Source organism: Cotesia glomerata, linkage group LG3 (assembly GCF_020080835.1).
Source record: "Cotesia glomerata isolate CgM1 linkage group LG3, MPM_Cglom_v2.3, whole genome shotgun sequence".
NCBI lineage: Eukaryota > Metazoa > Arthropoda > Insecta > Hymenoptera > Braconidae > Cotesia > Cotesia glomerata.
Genome location: NC_058160.1, coordinates 19,157,648 through 19,181,038, shown reverse-complemented (window position 1 = coordinate 19,181,038; position 23,391 = coordinate 19,157,648). Strand labels below are relative to the sequence as shown.

Sequence of the window (23,391 nt, the reverse complement as noted above, 5' to 3'; positions counted from 1 at the left end):
TCCCTTTGAAGCTGGCGATTTTTTGTAAGACTCCCACAACACCCTTACACAATATAAAAAATCATCAAGCCGTTAGCTGCCCCGGAACTACCCCTCCAGCCACCCCAAAGTTTTTCAAGAATTAGAAAAAAATTCAGAAAAAATCCTTCCGAAGGCCCTTTGAAGCTGGCGATTTTTTGTTATCTTCCTACAACACCCTCACACAATATAAAAAATCACCAGGCCGTTAGCTGCCCCGGAACTACCCCTTCAGCCACCCCAAACACTTATGACATAAAAAAAAAATTTGTAAAAAATCCTTCCGAGGGTCCTTTGAAGCTGGCGATTTTTTGTAAGACTCCCACAACAGCCTCACACAATATAAAAAATCACCAGACCATTAGCTGCCCCGGAACTACCCCTTCAGCCACCCCAAACACTTATGACATAAAAAAAAAATTTGTAAAAAATCCTTCCGAGGGTCCTTTGAAGCTGGCGATTTTTTGTAAGACTCCTACAACAGCCTCACACAATATAAAAAATCACCAGACCATTAGCTGCCCCGGAATTACCCCTTCAGCCACCCCAAACACTTATGACATAAAAAAAAAATTTGTAAAAAATCCTTCCGAGGTCCCTTTGAAGCTGGCGATTTTTTGTAAGACTCCCACAACACCCTCACACAATATAAAAAATCACCAGGCCGTTAGCTGCCCCGGAACTACCCCTCCAGCCACCCCAAAGTTTTTTAAGAATTAGAAAAAAATTCAGAAAAAATCCTTCCGAGGGTCCTTTGAAGCTGGCGATTTTTTGTAATCTTCCTACAACACCCTCACACAATATAAAAAATCACCAGGCTCTTAGATGCCCCGGAACTACCCCTCCAGCCACCCCAAAGTTTTTCAAGAATTAGAAAAAAATTCAGAAAAAATTTGATGCTTATCATGTCTTTAGTAGAAGCATAAATATCTTTTTTAAAATGATCTTTTTCCTGTGTTAAAACGTATATGCCGCCAACTGGACCATAACTAATTACATTTCATTTTCTCAAGAGATATTCTTAAAATTAAAATTTTTAAATAAAGAGTTTTTTTCGAAATATCTTTCAGATCCATTGATGTCGAAATATTTTAATATTTTATCGATTTCAAGATCGATCAATTACTTCAAAAGATACTCCTATCTAAGTATTATCAAATCAATGTTTTTTTGTAATAACCTTCTGATATTTTAATTTGAAGAGAATAAATTAAGATTTACGTAAATTAAATTTTGGATTTTCAAACATCTATAAAAGTTATTCTCTTCAACATAATAAGATATCAAAGTTTAATTGTTGAGTATTGCTGGCATGTTGGTATAAATTCTTGAAAAAGAAAGTTAAATTCATAGAGTATTTAAGATTCATATTATCGCCTTTACAAAAATATTTAACGTAGGTTGCATCTAAGTAGCTCATTCGATATGCGCTCTTGAGCGATATACGTAGGTGGAAAATATGGATACGTCAGCATGCAGTGAGTAGATCTTATGAAGAGATGATCTAACAGTGTTAAACAACGAAAAATTATTGGAAAAACGCATGTTATTTTACGAAATTCGGCTAAAGAGAAAAATCAAATGTGTCACACTAATAGATTTAATAAATAAATAAAATTCGACCTACAAACACATCGTTGATTATTATTAATTATTGATAATATGGTAATTTGAATAAAAAGAGTCGCAGCTATTCTCAAGATAATTATACAACCTTGTCTTCTGGCGTCTTGTTAATTAATATTACAAACTTTATAGCTGCATATATTATTGTACATATATTATCCATATTGTCTGACTCCGTGAACAGAAAAGAGGAACTGATGACGCAAGAAGTGACTAGGCTGGTAAAAAAAGCAATACAAGGTTCTGTTTGTCATTATTATGTTATAATACTTGAACAATCAGAAAATTATTAGATTGATCTTAAAACATTATGGAATCACTCCAAAATATTTTGAATTTTTGACAAACAGAATAATAAATCTACAAAATAAATTAATCTATGAGAAATCTTTATATTAAGACTTTTTATTTCTTCGGGGCTCAAAAATTACAGAAAGTAATTCAAAAATACTATACTACTATGTAAATTAAGTCAATTCAGTGTAGGACCTATTAACTGATATTAATATATTAAGAAGTTTTTGTTACAGAGTTTAAAAATCTTGAATCATTCGAATACTAATATAGTAAAATAAAAAATAAATAAAATATCAAAATTACTCGATCAGATTTGCACAACTCAACTCACATGAATTATTATAGAGGATTTAAAATGATTGTTTATATGTAAAATAAATCAAGGGTATCGTTTAGAAAATGAGTATACAATAATGCAAAATAATCTGTAAATAGTTATACCAGATATTATAATTTTAACCACGACACGTAAGATAATTTTCAACTTAGATAAAGATAGAGAAATTCATGATAAAACTAGCTATTAGACACCCGCTATGGGTGGGCGTAAATGAGTTTTCAGTCATGGTTATATTTTCTTAATTAAAAATTTTTTTGATAACTTTATTCTTTATATTTACCACTTTGTCCACGTAAAATTAAATGGAATTTCATAATTCTTAACCATGTGATTTTAATGGTACTGACATTATTATTGATATTGTTTTCTTGAAAGAAATAAACGAACATCACAATTAAAACAGTGTTAAAGGAATGAATAATTTAATAAATTTCATTGATAGAGACTTTAATTTTTTCCTTGAGTCTCAAACTAGCCATACATCACGTTATTTTAATACGAGAAAGGACTCTTTATTTTGATTAGTATTTTATTTATAACGCTTTTAAATTTAGGTTAATATTTGATATATAACCGTTTTATCATTTGAATTATCGTGTCGATAAGTAACAACGATAGGCAAGTAGAACTAGAATATGATTATGTACATATTAATTAATTTTTTTATTTATAATTTAAAACTTTAATACAAGATAATTATATTACATGTCTACGCGTTCTCTAAGAATTGATTTTTTCAAATTTTTCTTTTCAGCGAACACCATTGTAATTTCAAGAAAAATTACGTCAAATATTAAGTCTAAAAATTCAAAAATGGTTGTATATTTAGCTTTTATGTCAAATTGTAAGTCTGTAGGTCATTAAAGACGCACTAGAACAGCTGTGCTTAACTTTTAAAAAAATATTTCCTTATGTAAATTACTGTAAATACAATAAAAACTAATTAAGAGCAATGTGCTCTTTCCTTTTACATGCGAAAAAATACAACAATGTATAGAAGAATACGAAGCGCAAGATATTACCGTGTCTCCGGATAATTTGATTGTGTCGATTCTCGGATTTAGCGGAATTGCATTCTGAATTTAATTCAGAAAGGTATTTTCTATTTGGCATTTTAATATTTTACGAGATTTTTCGCGGTACTTCTATTGAACAATTGATGAAGAATGACTCGATAATGGTAGATTTGTTGATAAAAGAAGTCGTTTACGAAATTAAAAAAAATGTATTGAGCATTAACGGTATATCAAAATTTTCGCGCAGTGCAACATTGCTAAATTATCATCTTTAACTTGTTAAGTTATGAGTTGAAAAATAAAAATCGTCGAAAGTAGGTCACTTCCAATATTTTTGAACTAAGCGAATACCGTTTGTCATCAATTTTTACAAAAAGATGTTTATTATACTTTTCAGTAAATAATTTTCAGTTTTTCAAAACAATTGTAAGAAAATTACTGTTGTCATTTAATGAAATATTCGCTTCAACATGGATCAGGATGGGGCTTGTACATTTATTATACTTTTAATGGTGTTTATGGATAAATTTTGAAAAAATAACTACGTACTTATAAAGGACACATATAACAGTATGTACCCGACTAGAATTTTAGTGAGGCATGCCGAAAAATCAGTTCGGGGCGAAGTTGGCTTTCCGAACTTAGGCTAGCCCAATTCGGATCTTATTTGTTTTAAATTAGGCAAGCCGAACGTTGGTATGCCAAAAGAATTCCACATTCGATGTAATCTCGTAATAGTTTGGCACTGCCTAAGTTCGGCATATCATGGATTGCCTAATTGGTACGAAATAACGGTAACCAAAGGTTTACCGAAGTTTGGTTCACCAAGCTCGGGCTCACTTAGGCAAACCTGTGGGAATACCTAAGTTCGGCATGTCATGGATTGCCAAACTGTTATGAAATAACGGTAACCAAAGGTTTACCGAAACTTGGCATACCACGATCGAGCTTCTTTAGGCAAAACTGTGGAAGTGCCTAAGTTCGGTATGTCATGGGTTGCCAAATTGTTATGAAATAACGGTAACCAAAGGTTTACCGAAACGCTTAGCACACTACGATCGAGCTTCTTTAGGCAAAACAGTGGCAATGCCTAAGTTCGGTACGCCATGAATTGCCAAACTGATACGAGATAACGGTAACCAAAAGCTTACCGAACAGTAACTAAAGGTATTCTGAAGCTTGGTCTATCAAAATGAAACTTGACTAGGTAAGGCTGTGGCAAGTCCTCACTTAGGTATAATATCGGAATTCCTAACTCGACCGTTGCAACGGTAACCGAATGTTTGCCGAAGTGTCCGGCTTATAAGTATCTTGAGGCAAGAGGTCGTTCATCATCGGCGTAGCGTCGCGGTATGGTATAGGGCTCTCGTGCGTCGGGTACAGTGTTCGAGTCTCGCGTTCGACATGTAAAATTTTTAATAATTAATAATTATTAGTTATAATTATTCTTAAGGTGAGTGTGAGGTAAATTTAAGTATTGTGTGTGACTAATGTATCTAACTCCATCATCTCCTTCCCCTATGACCCATAAAATCGACCAATCAAAAAAAACTTCTTCATAGTAAGAAAAACCCTGAAAAGCGAAAAAATGACCGAAAATATAAAAAAAATAATACTAAATAAAAAAAAAAAAATTTTTTTATTTACTTAATATTTAAAAAATTTTGTCCTAAAGTCGATATTTATATTTAAAATTTTAAATTAAATTAAAAAAAATAAGCATTCAGTATTATTAATTTTTGCTTTATAATAAAAATAGCTAAAAACAAAAAAAGTATTCAATTTGGATTCTTCCGTGCGAATTTAGTTTCTGAATTGCTACCTAGTTAGGTAGCCAAATTCGGACCGAATGAGGCTTACATAGGTACCAGCAAGTGTGGTTTCCAAACCACCGACTAAGTTGGAAGCCAAGTTAGGCCCAAACTCGCGACTGCGTTACTTCCGGGACGTGGGCCAACTTTGGCTTCCTGGTTCGGCGCGAGCTTGGAATTCGGCATGCCTAATTCGAAATGAACCACCGCCGAACTTAAATTTCTGGTCGGGTATTTTAAAGTTTAAAAGAAATTGTAAGAAAACTAATTTTTTTGGTAGCGTCAAAATTAAAAACGGAGAAATTAAGTAAGACTGAATGTAAAAAATATCTCAGGTAGAAAATAGATCAATTTTGTGTGCGCTGTCGCGACTGTTGTTGGTTGTATGTATTATATACCATCGTCACTTCGACTGGCTTCCCTCGCGGTTTCGGAATCACTGTAAAATCACAGTGAAATTTTAGTGAGATTATAGTAAAAAGATAGTGCGACCATGATGAAATTACGGTGAAATCACCATAATTTTGTGCCATTCGGTTACTGTAGTTTTATGGTCATCTCACAGTGGTAATGCTGTGAGTTTAGAGTGGTACCACTGTGAATTTACAATGAATCCACAGTGAATCTACGGTGAATTCACAATGAATCCACAGTGAATTTACGGTGAATTCACAATGAATCCACAGTGAATTTATGGTGAATTCACAGTGAATTCACCGGGGTAAAAATAATTGTATATAATTATTTCCATGAAAAAAAAAAAATATCTGTCGGGAGCAGGAATCGAACCGCGAACCTCATACTCGGAAGACTGACTTGCTACCAATTGACCTAAGAGAACATCGCGAGAAAATATGTTCGTGTGAACTACAAGTCCTGCATATGTTATATAAATGACTATTTTTTTCGTTACATATAATTATATAAGAATCATAAATAATTTTTCGAAATTGCAAAAACCATCTCATATTATTACATATAATTATATATTAATCATATATAATTATTCGAAATCGCAAAAACCATTACATATAATTATGTATAATTATACATGATTATATATAGTTATATATAATTATACATGATTATATATATTCACAAAACCATTATACATAATTATATTTAAATTAGATGTAATTATATATTAATCATATACAATTTTCTTACCCCGGACCCAATGAGTTCACAGTGAAATTACTATGAATTCACAGTGAAACTCTATCATGAACTAACGGTGTTACAACTATCAGATCATTCTGAAGTCACGGTTAAATCATGGTAAAACGACGGTGAAATCACAGTGAAATTACTATGAATTCACTGTGGAACTATTGTGAACTCACGGTGTTATCTCTGTGAGACTACCATGAATCTACAGTGATACCACCACTAAACCATAGTGACGAAATGGCACAAAATCACTGTGAATTCACTATGAAATTACCGTGAACCCACAGTAGATTTACGGTGAAAACGATTTCACTGTGAATTCGCTGTGATTTCATAGTAATTCCGAAACTGCGAGGGTTCGACATAATTTGCTAACTGCTGATACTCTCGCTTATACTTATAACCTCAAAGCTTCTTTACAATTAAATTTTATTTTTATGTGTTTGTAATTGTTATTGAAAAATTAATATTTACTAAAGATTAATAAAAACAAATAACAATGAACGAAATATTCTTATCAGATATGATAATTGTGTATTTCATGGTAATATTGTTAATAAGTTTCATTCAAGTATTGATAAAACTTTAGAACTTTACAAATCACCAAGTTTAGAATTAGCTGAATTACCGTGGCTAGATTTTCGGATGGCCAAGTTCACAAACTACTTATTTTACGAGTGTTAATATTTACGATATCCTTATTTTAAATAAAAAATTTTTTTAAAATAAAGATTTTCCTTTCGTTATAATTCAATTTTGAAAAATTTTAATAATTCTCTTGTTTCAATTCGGTTATTTTTAGACTAGCGATATTTTGTTTATGTTGACTTTTTGAATTGCTCATTTTACAGATGATTTTATTTAAGAATTTTCTTTTTTACAGATGGATTTTTTTTGTCTATTTTTACTACATGCATCAATAATTTTTAACATTATTTACATATATCTTATTGAAATAATATTGTTATTTACGTTTAGTTAATTTTACAAATGGCAAGATTTAGCTTTTTTCTTTATAAATTTAAAGTTTAGAAACCGCCAAATTTACCGATAATGATTGATCCCTAAGTTTGAAAATCTACTCGAATTAATAGACACGACTATATATGTATTTATTTCTGATATAATAGTTGAAAATTGAATCTACTTAAACCTTTTAACGCTTTTGTCCTCTTTGCGACCTGTCAATCGTTGTACGCATTTCCTACTCCGGTCTACAACTACTATAGTTATTTTATCTTCACCGTTAAAGGGCTAATAATTTCGAGAGTCATGCTTAAATGTGTGTGCGTGAGTGTTGGCGAATTGATTCATCGAGATCTAATTTTCGACATACTCGAAAAAGTTTACGGAATTTAAATTCTTAAAGAATTTAAAATGAATTGGTAAATTCAATTTTTAATCAAAATTGAATCAACTGTAATGTTTGCTGAATATTCCTATTTGATTGAAATTAGGTGATTCGTTTAAGAGTTATTGTAAATTAAAGAATTCTGTTTTGTTTTTATTTTTTTTTTTTTTTTTTTTTTTTTTTAAAGTAGTCGCTTAGAAAATAAATGTATTAAGATTTATTAAAATTCAATAAGATTCCGTGTTATGATGAAATTTTCTCTATTTTAGATAATTAATTCAATTTTGTTTCATGGATTTTATTAGCATACATAAAAATTAATTTGAAATAAAACACAAAAATGGAATTTCGATATTTGCAACATTTGTTTATCTTAAACTATTAATAAATTTTTAACTAATGGTTTTTAGAAAGGCAGAAATTATCTTTAGTTATGTGATAGTTTAGGTTTTATAGTTATAATTATTTGCCATAAAATTCAGATTGTTCTTTATATTTAGAGTTGCCTTTTTTTCATTATTCTTAAACTGATAAATTTAATAAATTTAACAAATAGAAAGCTTATGGGGGACTGCTTGGTATAAAACACCAAAAAGTATAGCTAAAAAGAGGAAATTGTTTGAGACTCAGTATATTTGTCGATTTAATAAGAAAATGATTATTAGACGACAAGTTTGTAACTAATAACCAAGTTGGCATTCCTCTAAATCATTATATTTTTTCGATATTTTTCAGTATGATTTATTAAAAAAATTTCATACTTGCTAAATTGAAATGTCCGCAATTAATAAATATTAAATGTTAGTAATTTTTTATCAAATATTACTATTAGTATTTGTACTTATTAGCAATGAATAATTATTGAATGTAAATCATTATCTTTAAATGTAAATAATTGTCTTTCCGTGCAAAGATAATTTTTGAGTCTTATCATGAAGTATTTTTTAATAAAATTCATATCTAAATACTATAAAAACAATCGAACTTAAAAGTAATAAATTTCGTTTTGTTTTGTATGAAAAGTAAAATTTTACTGTTTGTTTTTACACACAAATGAGTATGTCGTGCTTATTTATATAAAACCCTACAGGACAAGTTTCATTAATGTTGATTCGCAATAGACACGGTAAACGTGAGCCAGAAAAGGATAGACGAGAATTGGGCCAAACACTGCCTACATCCTAGAAATAATCACCTTTCTCTCGAAATCAACTATAAAGTGTGGCGGAAGAATGCGTAGGATCTTTATCAAGGCTCATATCAGGCCTTGTTTTCTTCAAACATTTGCATCATTTGTATGAGTCGTTATAGTACAACTGTTGTAATGTTTTTGTCTATATTATTTTTTCGAGATAAAGTTTTTTTTTCTACATACGTGATTTGCTGGAATCCCTTCTTTTTCACGCGAACCCAGAGTATTATGTTTTTTTTCAATTAATGCCATATCATTAGAAGTTATAATTGCGAAGTCGAAGTTTGAGAATTTTTACCATTGTTAACATTGACACTAATTTTGCGAAGATTTTTAATTGAGTATTTTTCCATAACATTTTATGTTTCACATCACACCCATTAACGATTTGTTTGATAAAGAAAAAAATATACACATTTTCTTAATTTATCGTTAAAAGAAGTTAAAATAGTTTCGCTGCAAGAATTCAACACGACATCTAGTTTCATACTGAACTACTTGGTTTCTCTCATTCTGTTAACATGTTGCCCCACTCTCTCAAATAAGTAATCTGTAAACTGCCGATTGCTGCATGCACAGCTCGTTTATATGTGATGTCTTTCTATATACAGTTAATAATTAGTGAACTTTATATCTTTCAACAAAATTCGTTAGCTGATACTTTTTTAAAAATTCATGCTTTAGCTTCCAAATCTGGTTCATATTTAGTTACTGAATTTAATCCCAATTTGGCTACCAAGTTGAAATCTTTTGCCGGAGGTTATTTATTAAAACATTTTTATTACTAAAATTATTGAAACAAAAAAGTTATTTAAAGACTTTTTTGTTATAGAGAAATAATGATTGGCAGAAATCAAGACTAATTTTTACGAATTACGCTATACAGAAAAAACGGATGTTTCGAAACAATAAAATTTTTGCTCTGAATTCTCTACTCTTCGCTCGAAATTATTCTGTTTCTCAATTGAAAAAAAAAGAATTACTCTTGAATTAAGTAAATAACTCTTACATGAACGATTAGAAAATTGTGAAGTCATCTTTTTTTAGTTTGCGTTGAATATATTTATTCTTGATTCAAATAATTTTAATATATTGAGCTAAATATTTTTTCAATTTGAAACTAGATATAATATTTCAAATCAAGATAAAAATATTTTTCTGACAGAATTTTTTGTACTTAGCCCTTGTGTAAAAGCCCTTTCATTCAGAAAGTTTCCATTCAAGATTATATTGATTTATTTCAAACTGTGCGACCATCTTGAATTTAAATATCATTTACCTATCTTGAAAATTTTTACGTAAAAAAATCATAAATGAAAAAAATTTCTTGTTGTGCTGGGAATTGAGCTTGCGATTCTCTCGTTCAAAGTTTCGCATGTTTCCAAAACGAGTCATTTTTAACTTGTCGAGCGAATGAAGAATTTTTGGCTCTTACAAATAAGTGTTGCTATTAACTCTAAACAGAGGTTGTTAAGGCTTGAGATTAAATAATCGTTGCGGTAAAAATTTTATAATCTTAATGAAAAAAATATTTCGTAACTTAATAAACTATTTTATTCAACGTATGCCTGAATTTTTAGTTGTTCTGAGGTCAAAATTCCGTAGAAGTAAGGTTTTATTTAGTTACTCAAATTATAATCTTCAGCCAAAATAGATATGGATTGATTCAAATTGTTCTTGAAGAAAAAAATTAAACATAAATTTTTAACTTCCCGCTAAGAAAATTGAAAATTTTCAAAAATCGGGAAGTTATTGGTTTTACCCCGTTTTTCGAAAATCAACGTTTCGAAGTCTTAGGAAGCTTTCCTGACTGTTTTCACGATGATGTCCGTACGTCTGTATGTATGTACGCGTGTGTGTGTGTAAACCTCTCGTAACTTTTGAACGGCTTGACCGATTTCATCGCGGTTGGTGTCATTCGAAAGGGCTTCGCCAAACTTAGATTTCCTGTGAGTTGGAACCGATTCGGACCAGTAGATTTCGAGAAATTGCAAAAAAAGTGACAAAAAATCAGATCAATTTTTTTGTTTAAAATTTTTTATAGAGCTCAAGAAACCACATCGATCGCCGCCTACCACGTGAAAATCGGTTGATTTATTAAAAAGTTACAGCAGTTTGAAAATTAGAAAAATCGTGTTTCATCGAATTTTGATAAGACTTTTGAGCTCGGAGAGCTCAAAATAACACAAAAATTGTATTTTTGAGCTCGAAGAGCTCAAAAACGTCGTAAGTGCAATTTTAAGCGCCTAGGTATGGAATTAGCGGGAAGTTGCAGGGATGGCCTTCAGGGTCAACCGTTTTTCTAACTTTTTTTTGTTTTAAATTATTGAAAGTCAGGTGTGAGCTGTTAGAGAATAAAATATAAGTCTTTGCAAGGCCGTGAGAGGAAGACAGTAAAAGTTAAGATTAGCAGTTTCTGTATGCACTCTTGTTAACTACTTTTCAGTTTCCTCTTTGTAATTAAAAACTGACTACAGCTCCTCACTTTATGAGGAAGAAGATGTATTAAAATTGAGAGTGAGGATTGACGGTCAAACTGGGAAGAGTTAAAGATTTAGTTTCTTAGACAAAGAAAACCATAACTTCTACGTGAAATGAATAATTTTAGTATTCAAAAAAAATATTACTTTTATGATTACCCCTGAACAAATTGATATTTCAAGACCGGACCTTTTTTATTAGTTTAAGAATTCGATGAACTGGGTCCATATTTCATATCAGTGGCCTAGTTTACGTATTTTTTTTTTTTTAATTGAATTTTTATTAAAATTCACTACGATACAACCGTACAAAGCCAAACGAACTTTTCTTATTTGTCACGTGAAAACTATGGCGCCACTTGATCAAGCTAGATTTTTTTAGACTGCGTGCGCACATGACAAGAAAAAAGGGCGCCGATATTTAAAAAAAAAAATAAAAAATACTCTGTAAGAAATTACTTAATTATAAATTTTTTTTTTTTTTTTTTTTTTAATAAATTACACAATTAATTTTTTTCTTAAACAATGAATGAGCTTTATGAGGCGTGCACTTTTGGATTTTCAAAACTTTTTTTTTTTTTGCGTTTGAAAAGTAAGCTTTTGCTACTCTTTTCATCAATTTTGAAATCGAATGAGTCTACCCCTAAAAAAATTATGTCGAAGGTCGTAACATTTACATTCACAACAAATTCAATTGAAATATATTGTTATCGAAATGTTTTAAAAAACTGGTGAAAAGTGCTCTAAGTTTATCTAAGTTTAAAAATAACGGCAAGTTTTAAAGAAACAGCAACAGGGTCAACCATTTTTTAGTTTTTGTTTTATCATACACATGACATATTTTAATGTATAAATTTTCATTTGAGGTAAACATTTGTAATTAACTGTCTGTACTAATTAGTTAAGGTTTGTCACCAGAAAAGTTTTTGAATACTGAAAAAAAAAAAAATTAATGATTTTGAAAATCTTCAAGCCATAAGAATATTTTATTATTGTATAGTACATTGATAACATTTTCAATGTGATCGTAAGTTTTAAAATTATTGTGTTTATTTCTAGCCTTATTCTAGAATACTTACCCGATTTTGAATTCTTAGATTTTCTTGACCTCGTTTGAGACTTGGCGCACGTAAAACTTTGCTTGTCAGAGGTGGATCCATGGTACGATTTTCTTATTTTGATTTTTATTTTAATCTTGTTACGATCCCATGTTTGCTTGTAGGTGATCTATTTCTGAAATAATATAACCAGAAGTTATACAATTTCTATTTTATTAAGCAATCAGTGATAGTGTCTTGATTTAAAAAAACACAACGATTAAGAAATTTTAAAATTTATTTTCTGAAGGACAATTAAAATAAAAAAGAATCTTATTGCTTTTGTATGGTAAGGCTTTAAAACTTCGATATCTGAGGGAAATTTAATTTTTTTAATTCAGACAATTAAAATTTTCGAAATTGTAAGGAGAAAATAAAGATGGGTCATTCCATGTCAAATCGACCAATAGTTGGAATCGACAATTTCTGATTTGGATAAAATTTGGTCACAAGTTTGCTTTTATCATAAAACAAAGTTGTGCCAAAGGAAAAAATTTTTTTCGAAAAGTTATGCAAGATTCAAAATTTCACCATTTTCAGGTTTTTCAAATTTAGTTTTGTAATATCTCGAAAACTATTATAGTTACAGACATGGGTCAAAGTTCATTTTAAAAGGAATACTTAGGACTATAAAAAAATTTTTTTTTTTGGCAAAATTTTTTAAAAATCAAAAAGTGGGAAAATTTTGAAATTCAAAAAATCGTGAAAATCAAAGCCCGCGATGAAATTTTTGGCTCATTTTTTTTTACAGAGTACCTCTTACTAATCTTAAAATATCTTAAAATTTTCAAGAGGGTGTTTTTTTTTTATTCAAAAATATAAATTTTTTAATTTGGGAAAAAAAATTTTTTTTTTTTTAAACTTCGGATGATGTTAAGTTAAATAATTATTTAATTTTGTTATTCTCAATAATAAAAAAATGCAAATATTATCTCTACTACCATCAAGTTGGTCAACAGAAAAAATTGTAAATATTTTTTGGCGCATCAACATACATGATAAAAAAGGTGAAAGAAAAAGTACAAGATGATATTTTATTCATTCCTGACTAGCAGTTCGCCCCGGCTTTGCACGGACTTATAACAAAAATTTCAAAATTAATTATAATATAATATAGCCTATGTTACAGTCGACGCTCTCTGTATTGGACCTCTCTGTATTTGACCACATTCTTCCTCTGTATTTGACGATTTTACACAGCTCTTATGGACAAGGTCAAGTCAAATACAGAGAATGGTCCTGTACGGGCGAGTCAAATACAAAGAGCGTTGACTGTACCCGGGGATGGTGTAGCTTTCCAACAGTGAAAGAATTTTTCAAATCGGTTCAGTAGTTTCGGAGCCTATTCAATGCAAATAAACAAACGAACAATCAAATCTTTCTTTATAATCTATATATATATATATAGGAGCTGTTCTATAGATAGATTGACTCATCACGATATCTCTGGAACTATCAGACTTAGAGACTTGAAATTTGGTAGGAATATTACTTTTGCCATGTAGAGGTCAGTTAAAAACGGATTTTAAGAAATTCCTCCCCCAAAGGGATTTGCGGGGGCGTTAACAATGAAAAATTCCCGTTTTTAAACTATAGCTCCTATCGACTTCAAATTTGGTAGGAATCTTCTGTAAGAGATGTAGAAATAATCTATGAAGGAATTTTACGATATCTCACCCTCACAGGGGGTTGCGGGGGTGGCTATTAACAATGAAAATTTTTCATTTTGAAGCTACATCTCCTATCGACTTTAAATTTGATAGGAATCTTCTGAAAGTATTGTAAAAATAATTTATAAACGAATTTAACCATATCTCACTCCTACAGGGGGTTGCGGGGGTGGCTATTAACAATGAAAATTTTTAATTTTCAAGCTATAGCTCTTATCGACTTCAAATTTGGTAGGAATCTTCTGTAAGTGATGTCAAAATAATTTATGAACGAATTTTACGATATTTCACTCCCACAGGGGGTTGCAGGGGTGGGTGTTAACAATAAAAATTTAAAATTTCTGAGCTGTAGCTCTTATAAGCTCCAAATTTGGTAAGAATCTTCTGTATGTGAAAATGATCTAAGAGCGGATTTTATGACAACCTACTCCCAATATGGATTGCGGAGGTGGGTGTTATCGATGAAAATTTTCAATTTCCAAGCTATAGCTCCTATAAATTCCAAATTTAGTAAGAATCTGCAATATGTGAGGTAGAAATCATCTAAGAGCGGATTTTATGACAACCTACTCCCAATGTGGATTGTGGGGGTGGGTGTTAACGATGAAAGTCTTAAATTTTCAAGCTATAGGCCCTACATGCTCCAAATTTAGTAGCCGTCTTCTATATGTGATGTAGAAATAATTCATGAACGAATTATACCGTATCCCACCCCAAAAAAAATTTCGGGGGCGTTAACAATGAAAAATTCCCTATTTCATACTATAGCTCTATAGACTTCAAATTGGGTAGGAATTTTCTGTGAGAGATGTAGAAATAATATACGAACGAATTTTACGATAGCTCACCTCACAGGGGTTTGCGAGGGTGGGTGTAAACTATTAAAATTTTTTAATTTTCAAGCTACAGCTCCTATAGTCGCCAAATTTGGTAGGAGTTTTCTATTTGTGATTTGAAAATGATCTAAGAGCGGATTTTACGACGAACCACCCCTAATAAGAGTCGTGGGGGTGGAGGTGTTGACCATAAAAAATCTTAATTTCGAAATATAGCCTCTGAAAACTCGAAATTTAGGGATATTTTATTTCTCATGGAGAGATCATCTCAAAAGGAATTACAATAAAGTCTACTCTCGATAGGGATTGCGGGGGTGGGTGTTAAAATCTAAAATTTTAATTTCCAAACTGTAACTTCGACAGACTCCAAATTTGGTAGAAATCTTCGTGTATAATGTCAAGTTCAATTGAGAATGGATTTTTTCGAATTTTAACTTCAAAAGGGATTGCGGGGGCGTTAACAATGAGAAGTTCCCTTTTGTAATAGCTCTTATAGACTCCAAATTTGGTAAGAATCTTTTATATGTGATGTAGAAATAATCTAAGCAGATTTTACGACGAACCACCCCTTAGAAAGATTGCGGGGGTGGGTTAACAATAAAAAAATTAGTAAAACGGTTCACACTAAAGGCCATCCCTGCAACTTCCCGCTAATTACATACCTGGGCGCTTAAAATTGTACTTATGATGTTTTTGAGATTTTTGAACTCAAAATATAATTTATGTGATATTTTGAGCTCGCTGAGCTCGAGAACGAGAAAGAAATAGTATTTCTATGCATTTGAGCTCTTCGAGCTCAAAAGTCTGATAGAAGTTTCATAGAACACTGTTTTTGGAATTTTCAAACCGCAATAACTTTTGAACTAATCAACCGATTTTCACGCAATTGGCGGCATTCAATGCAGTTTTTTTGAATTCTAAAAATAATCTTCAAATGTAGATTGATCAGATAGATAATTTCAAAGTAATTTTGAAAAAACTTTTTTTTCGAATTTTTCGTTCACGATATCTCTCGAACGAAGAATATATGGCGAGGCTTTCACCTACCTCCAAAAAGGCCGTTTCCTGGGCTCAAAAGAGCTATACACGCACGTATGTCTATCCTACCTTCACATAGGAAATACACAGCCAAGTTTGCCGGCAAGGAAAAACCCTGTCCTCAAGCATTTACGCTATCATAGGACAGATGTGAATTGAGTTGATTTTAATGTCAATCTGTCCTCGTACTTAGTTAACTGTATCAACCCATTCAACGACTGCGTTAGCCTGATCGGTAATATAATAACAACCTGACCAATTACCAGCGGAGCCCATGCGGGGAGGTGCAGTCGTAAGACCTGTTTGAGCCATAACACTTATCCCCCCTTACAAGAGTCTCGTTCGTTCTTCTGTCTAGTCTAGCCCCCGAATCTTTGAGCTTACCTGCGTTGCCAAATTATTTTGACAACGTCACGAGGCCTTGCTCAAACGAGGCCTTGCTCAAATATCTCTCGAACGAATCAACTGATTTCGATCAGCTAAGTGGCGATCGACGTGGTTTTTTATTGTTTAGAGCTGATTAGTTTTTGGAATCGATCGGAGGAGCCATTTAAAAGTTATCCAAAAAAAACAACATTTGAAAAAATTTTTTTTCTTAGTTGTTTTAAGATTTCTCAAAATCTTCTGATCCGAATCGGTCCAAATTATACTCTAAATCTTATTTTGGCCAAGCCCTTTCAAAAGGCACCAACCGCGAAAAAATCGAATAAGCCGTTCAAAAGTTATAAGCGGTTCACATACTTTCACACACACACACACACACACACACACACACACACACACACACACACACACACACACACACACATACACAGCGACGACCTCGCGGGGGTAGTCAGGGACGCTTCCTGTAACCTTCAAACATCAAGATCTGATGAAAACTCGATTTTTGCAAAATGGGGTAAAACCAATAACTTCCCGATTTTTGAAAATCTTCAATTTTCTTAGCGGGAAGTTAAAAATCTTAATTTCTAAAATATAGCTTCTAAAAGCTGTAAATTTGGTAGGAATCTTTTATTTGTCATGAGGAGATCATCTCAAAACGGATTTCAAAAAATTCTACTTCCGATAGGGATTGCGGGGGTAGGTATTAAAATCTCAAATTTTAATTTCTAAACTGTAACTTCTATTGACTTTAAATTTAGTAGGAATCTTCGTGGATAATGAATAATCACATGGATAAAAGGTATAGGCCAATCCGATGGAATTTGGAATCTGTGCAAGTCAAAACAATACTCCAATTGAATTTCAAGTCTAGATCTAAAAATACAATTCTATTCAATTTTAAATATAATTTTAAGTGCCCAGCAGAGCGGGCGGGTAACAGCTAGTATTAGTATGAATGAAAACAAAGACCACTCTTTACTGAACGCTGTTGAAGATAGAATCCAAGAGTTTTTTAAAAGTCAAAAGTCAAACGAGAACTACCCGGCAAAAAAGAATACAAATCTATTATTGAAAATGGTCGACGAGTGCTAAAGCAAAAACAGTTAGTATTGGGTAACAACCGAAATTTACCAACCGTTTAAACAAAAATATCCATTTGATAAACTAAGTTCTTCAAAATTTGCGAGTTTAAGACCACCTGAATGTGTTCTTGCTGGTGCTTCTGATACTCACGTAGTATGCGTTTGCCTTATTCACAAAAATTTTAAACTTTCATTTGATGTGCAAAACTTGGAAAATTGAAGCTCGAAAATGAAAGCCAACCGTTATCTTCATATCGAGATGCATAAAAATGTTTATCTGTCAACCACCAACGAATGACTGCTACTTTGGAAAATGTAATAAATGACGTGGCTCAACAAAATAGAAGAATACAGTACAAAATCTTCTCAGTGAGAATTTTTTAGATGAAATTACATGTCAACAATGGACTCAAGTAGATCGGTGTTCCTAAGAGACAATTATTAAATCAAGTGACGATTTTGTAGATGTTTTAATAGAATCTATTTCAAAATTGGTTCAGCATGACTTCATAGCTCAACAACAGGCAGAATATTTTCGTCTTGCAAAAACACACCTCAAAGTTAAACAAGTACTTGTTGTTGCTGATTTTTCTGAAAATTATTCGTTTATACTTTAAAATAGCATTCAAGGAGTATATTGGAGTAATATACAGACGACAATTCATCCATGTTCTTTTGCCCATTTACAACGTTCTTCGGGTGTCTGAATTTGGTCATCAGTCGTTAGCTGAAGGTTGGCTTGACTGGCATTTTGACTTCTAAAAAACTCTTGGACTCTATCTTCAGCAGCTTTCGGTAAAGAGTGGCCTTTGTTTTCATCAGGAATAAATAAAATATCATCTTGTACTTTTTCTTTCACCTTTTTTATCATGTATGTTGATGCGCCAAAAATATTTACAATTTTTTCTGTTCACCAACTTGATGGTAGTACAGATAATATTTGCATTTTTTTATTATTGAGAATAACAAAATTAAATAATTATTTTACTTAACATAATCCGGAGTTTAAGAAAAAAAATTTTTAACTTCCCGCTAAGAAAATCGAAGATTTTCGAAAAATCGGGAAGTTATGGTTTTTACCCCGTTTTGCAAAAATCGAGGTTTCAGCAGATCTCGACGTTTAGAAGCCCTAAGAAGCTTCCCTGACTATTTTTACGATGATGTCCATACGCGTGTGTGTGTGTGTGTGTGTGTGTGTGTGTGTGTTTGTGTGTAAGCCTCTTATAATTCGTGAACGGCTTGACCGATTTGATCGCAGTTGGTGTCATTCGAAAGGTTTTCGCCAAACTTAGATTTCCTGTAAGTTGGAACCAATTCGGACCAGTAGATTTCGAGAAATTGCAAAAAAAGTGAAAAAAAAAGTTGTTTTTTTTTTTTCATTTTTAACTTTCCGCTAAGAAAATTGAAAATTGTTCAAAAATCGGGAAGTTATTGTTTTTACCCCGTTTTTCTAAAATCGAGTTTTCATCAGATCTCGACGTTTTGAGGTCCTAGGAAGCTTCCCTGACTATTCCCGCGAGGGTGTCGCTGTGTGTGTGTTTTTTTTTTTTTTTTCCCCTTAGGGGGGGGGGGGAATCCTTTTTACGGATTCTAGGCATAGTTGTGTGGCCTGGATATGTGGCGACTCGACGCAGCGTCATACTAAAACTCAACACTAACGCCCCTACCCACTAAACCCTAAACCCCTTTTCCTTCTTTCCTCTAATCCCTCATGAAAACCGCCGTCAGGCATTACTTCGTGAAGGGAGGATCTAGCTACTGCTCTTCCTTCTGGTGGCTAAGGTGTTAACTACCTTCCTTCTATCTTCTGCTATTTGCTCTTCTTCTTTCGGTGGAACGCAAGTCTTTAAGGACTTCTGTTGCAAACGTGTTGGTAGCGTTCCAGGCAGCTTCTGATGACAACATTGCTTCCACTAGTGAATCTGGTTGCATTCTCTGGTTCAGGATCCTCTCGAGTTCTTCACGCTGTGGATCGAAATGAGGACATACAAAGAAGATGTGCTCCGCGTCTTCAGCAGCTCCTGGGCAGGACGGGCACTCCGAAGAGTCATCGTGCTTAAAGCGGTGTAGATACTCTCGAAAACACCCATGTCCCGACAACATCTGCGTAAGATAGTAATTGACCTCACCGTGATTCCGGTTAAGCCAAATGTCGATCCGAGGTATGAGACGGTACGTCCACCTACCCTTCTCTGCAGCATCCCATTGTAGTTGCCATCGGCCTATGCTCTTCTGCCGTTCTTCAATTCTAAATTCTTCAGGGCTCAGTGCAGTTGACCTTTTTCGTTGGTAAAGGGCCCGTCTTTCCTCTTCTAGAACTCTAAGAGGTAGGGTTCCAGCAATGACGCACACTGCTTCTTCTGATATAGTGCGGAAGGCACTAGCTACTCGTAGGGCACTCAGTCGGTATATTGGTCCAGCTTTTCTCCATGATTCTTGGGTTTCCAGTGCATTAGCCCAAATGGATATTCCGTAAGTGAGCACTGATGTGACTACTGATGACAATAGTAGCCTCCTGCTCTGCATTGGGCCTCCGATGTTAGGCATCAGCCGTGCAAGACTAGCCCTCACAACTGACGCTTTGGCACTGACATGTTCCACTTGCTGCTTGAAGCTGAGTCGTGCATCCAGCATCACTCCCAGATAACGGATAAATGGTTGTGATGTGATTTCTTGTTCTCCGACTCTCAACTTGATGGTTTCTACCGTTTTTTTGCTGGTGATGAGCACTGCCTCGGTTTTATGCTTGGCTAGTTGCAAGTTTATTATGTCCATCCACAAATTGACTCGTCTGAATGTAATATCCAATGCTATTTCTATCTCTTCGAGGTGCTTTGCGACAATCACGACAGCTACGTCATCCGCATATGCTACAAGTTTGACTCCCGTAGGCAATGCTATTCTCAGGAGGCCATCATACATGATGTTCCATAGCAGAGGACCTAAGACTGATCCCTGTGGCACTCCTCCGGAGATTTCGTACACTTCTGTACCATTCGTCGTGTCATATTTCAGGAGCCTGTTCGTGAAGTAGCTCGCTACTATTCTGCGAAGGTATCCTGGTATGTTTTTTTCTTCTAGAGCCCGCATAACGCAGTCCCAGTTAGCGGAGTTGAAGGCATTCTTGATGTCCAAAGCAGCCACCAAGCAGTATTTCTTTTTTCCACCCTTCCATCTCATTCCGGCGATTGCATCCTTGGCTATATCAACAACCAATTTGATAGCATCCAGAGTTGACCGTCCTTTCCGGAAACCAAACTGGTTCTCTGCTAGGAGTGGATCGACTAAAGCCTCTATTCTCTGATGAATTATGCGCTCGAATATCTTGCCGGCCGTGTCTAACATGCAGAGTGGTCGGTAGGATGACGGTTCTTCCGGCGGCTTTTTCCCCTTCGGAAGTAACACTAGCCGTTGCTGTTTCCACTTCTGGGGAAAAGTCCCTTCCTTCAGGCATGTATCGTAAACGTCCAGGAATAATGTCGGTGCTGCCCTAAGGATTGATTTTAGGGCAATATTAGGAATTCCGTCCAATCCCGGCGCCTTATTATTCCCTACTCGATTTCCTGCCTCTATCAACTCGTCCAACGTGATAGTTGGGATGTCTTCAGAATTGAGCTGCTCCAACTTGTAGGTGAATACCAGCTGTTGGGGAAACAACGTAGTAACAATCTTCTCTAGGAGTTGTGGACACGTAGGTGATGGCATTGGTTGGCATTTCAAGTGGGTCATAACCACCTTATACGGTCTGCCCCATGGATCTTTCTCGACTTCTGCGACCACTTCCTTCCAGCAACGTCTTTTGCTTTCTTTGATGGCTCTGTTCAGTTCTCGACGGGCCTTTTTATACTCTGCCAACAGCTCTGCGGAGTTAGATCGTCTGTAGTCACGCTGAGACTTTCTTCTTTTTTTAAGACACTTTGAGCGTAGAATGCTAATGTGATCGTTTCACCAGTGCACTGAAGGTCTTGAATTTATGCGACGTTTCCGAGACATACTAGCGTCGCAAGCCTGGGTGGCTCTTCTCATTAGGTCCTTGGTCTTCTCTTCAGCAGTTTCTACGATGATCGGATTGCAGTCTAAGGCTACTACTAAAGCAGTGGGGTCGAGAGACTTAACTTTCCACCCAACCGCGCTAACGCTCCTGTTGTCTCTTATTAGTTTCTGGCCAGTTGATATTTCCCATAGTATCGCACTATGGTCGCTGGCTGTATAGATGTTCAATACTTTCCAAGAAAATTCTCTTCGAGCTAAGCAACTGCTGACAAATGTAAGGTCGACAGTTGAGTTTGCCTCTCCCTTAGTATACGTTGGCGTGTCACCGGTATTAAGAAGGATCACGTCCAGAGTGGCCATTGCCTCGAGAAGTGCTTTTCCACGTGTATTAGTGAACTTGCTGCCCCAGTCTGTTGCTCAGGAATTGAAGTCACCAGCTATTGCCACGGGAAAGTGTTTTCTTGCGTCCTCAGTTAGCCGATCAAGGAAGTCTTCAAAATGCTCATTAGAGAGACTAGGTGGTGCATAGCAACTGTAGGAGCGGAGGCCATCTACCCATGCTGCTACGAAGCCAGCTTCTTTATTGTTGACTGTTCTCTGAAAAGGACATTTACCGCAGGACCAGATGACGGCTTTGTTAGTGCTGTCGGATTCCCTTAGAGTTGCTCTCTAGCTAGCCTTCTCTTCTCCTTCTTAGACTGTACTTTTTCCCAGTCAGTCGACTTCTTGGGTTCGCCGCCCTGCCCTGCCAGTCGTTGGGGAGGGCTTTTTTTCAAGTCCTTCTTCTTTGTGACTTTGTCGGTTGGCTCTGGCGAATCTCGGTCCTTTCTCTTTCCAGACCTTGTGTCAGTTTCATCCTTGTCCTCAGCAGCAGATTCACCGTCACCGTCGGCTCCAGTGTCCATTGCTTCTTCCGTCTCAGTTTCAGTTTCAATGCGGCATCGTGATGACTGCCATTCCTCGTCCAGTTTCTTGAATCTTCCAAGAGCATTGACTACACCGGTTGTCTTGGTCTTTATCTCCTTGTGGATATTGACCTTAGTTTGGACAAACTCTTGCAGCTCAGAGTGTGTGTGTGTGTGTGTGTGTGTGTGTGTGTGTGTGTGTGTGTGTGTGTGTGTGTGTGTGTATGTAAACCTCTCATAACTTTTGAACGGCTTGATCGACTTGATCGCGGTTGGTGCCATTTGAAAGGGTTCAATTAAACTTAGATTTTGAATACAAGTTGGACCGATTCAGACCGATAGATTTTGAGAAATCTTAAAAAAACTGCAAAAAAAATTTTTTTCAAATGTGGTTTTTTTTAATAACTTTCAAACGGTTTGACCGATCAATTCCAAAAACTCATCAGCTCTTAACATCGACTAAACCACGTCGATCGCCACCAAGCCGGTCAAAATCAGTTGATTCGATTGTGAGTTATCGTTGAGAAAAGAAATCGAAAAAAAGTGTTTTTTTCGAATTACATCGAAATTTCCGGTCTAATCAATTTGTGTTCGAAAATATATCATAAAATTTGAAAAACTGCGTCGAATGCCGCCAATTGCGTGGAAATCAGTACCTTCATTCAGAAGTTATTGCGGTTTGAAAATTCAAAACATAGTGTTTTATTAAACTTCTATCAGACTTTTGAGCTCGGAGAGCTCAAAACTACACGAAAATTATATTTTTGAGCTCGAAGAGCTCAAAAACGTAATAAGTGCAATTTTGAGCGCTTAATTACGAAAGCAGCGGGAAGTTGCAGGGATGGCCTTCAGGGTCAACCGTTTTCCTAATTTTTTTTTAATATCTCCGAATTGGCTGAACCGATCGACCCCAAAAACTAATCAGCTCTTAACCTCGAAAATCCGCATCGATCACCACCAAAAGCGTCAGAATCGGTTGATGCGTTCGTGAGATATCGTTGTCGAAAAAAATGGAAAAAAAGTTTGGAAAATCCAAAAGCGCACGACTCATAATGCTCATTTAATTATGAAATATTATGAAA

The 23,391-nt window shown here is 34.3% G+C and overlaps 1 protein-coding gene across 13 annotated transcripts in view; it reads right to left on the bottom strand.

The window, feature by feature from the left end:
- The window catches only part of LOC123261509 (mitogen-activated protein kinase-binding protein 1), a 65,709-nt gene that overhangs the window by 25,779 nt on the left and 16,539 nt on the right, over positions 1 to 23,391 (bottom strand). For 12 of the 13 annotated variants that reach the window (XM_044723122.1, XM_044723121.1, XM_044723126.1 and 9 more), the window contains one exon: positions 12,381 to 12,534. In XM_044723122.1, coding sequence (XP_044579057.1) covers positions 12,381 to 12,461 — 81 coding nt within the window. In that variant the 5' untranslated portion in view covers positions 12,462 to 12,534. Of the gene's footprint in view, positions 1 to 9,004; positions 9,311 to 12,380; positions 12,535 to 23,391 lie in introns of those variants that run through there. The other variant, XM_044723124.1, reaches the window with a different exon arrangement.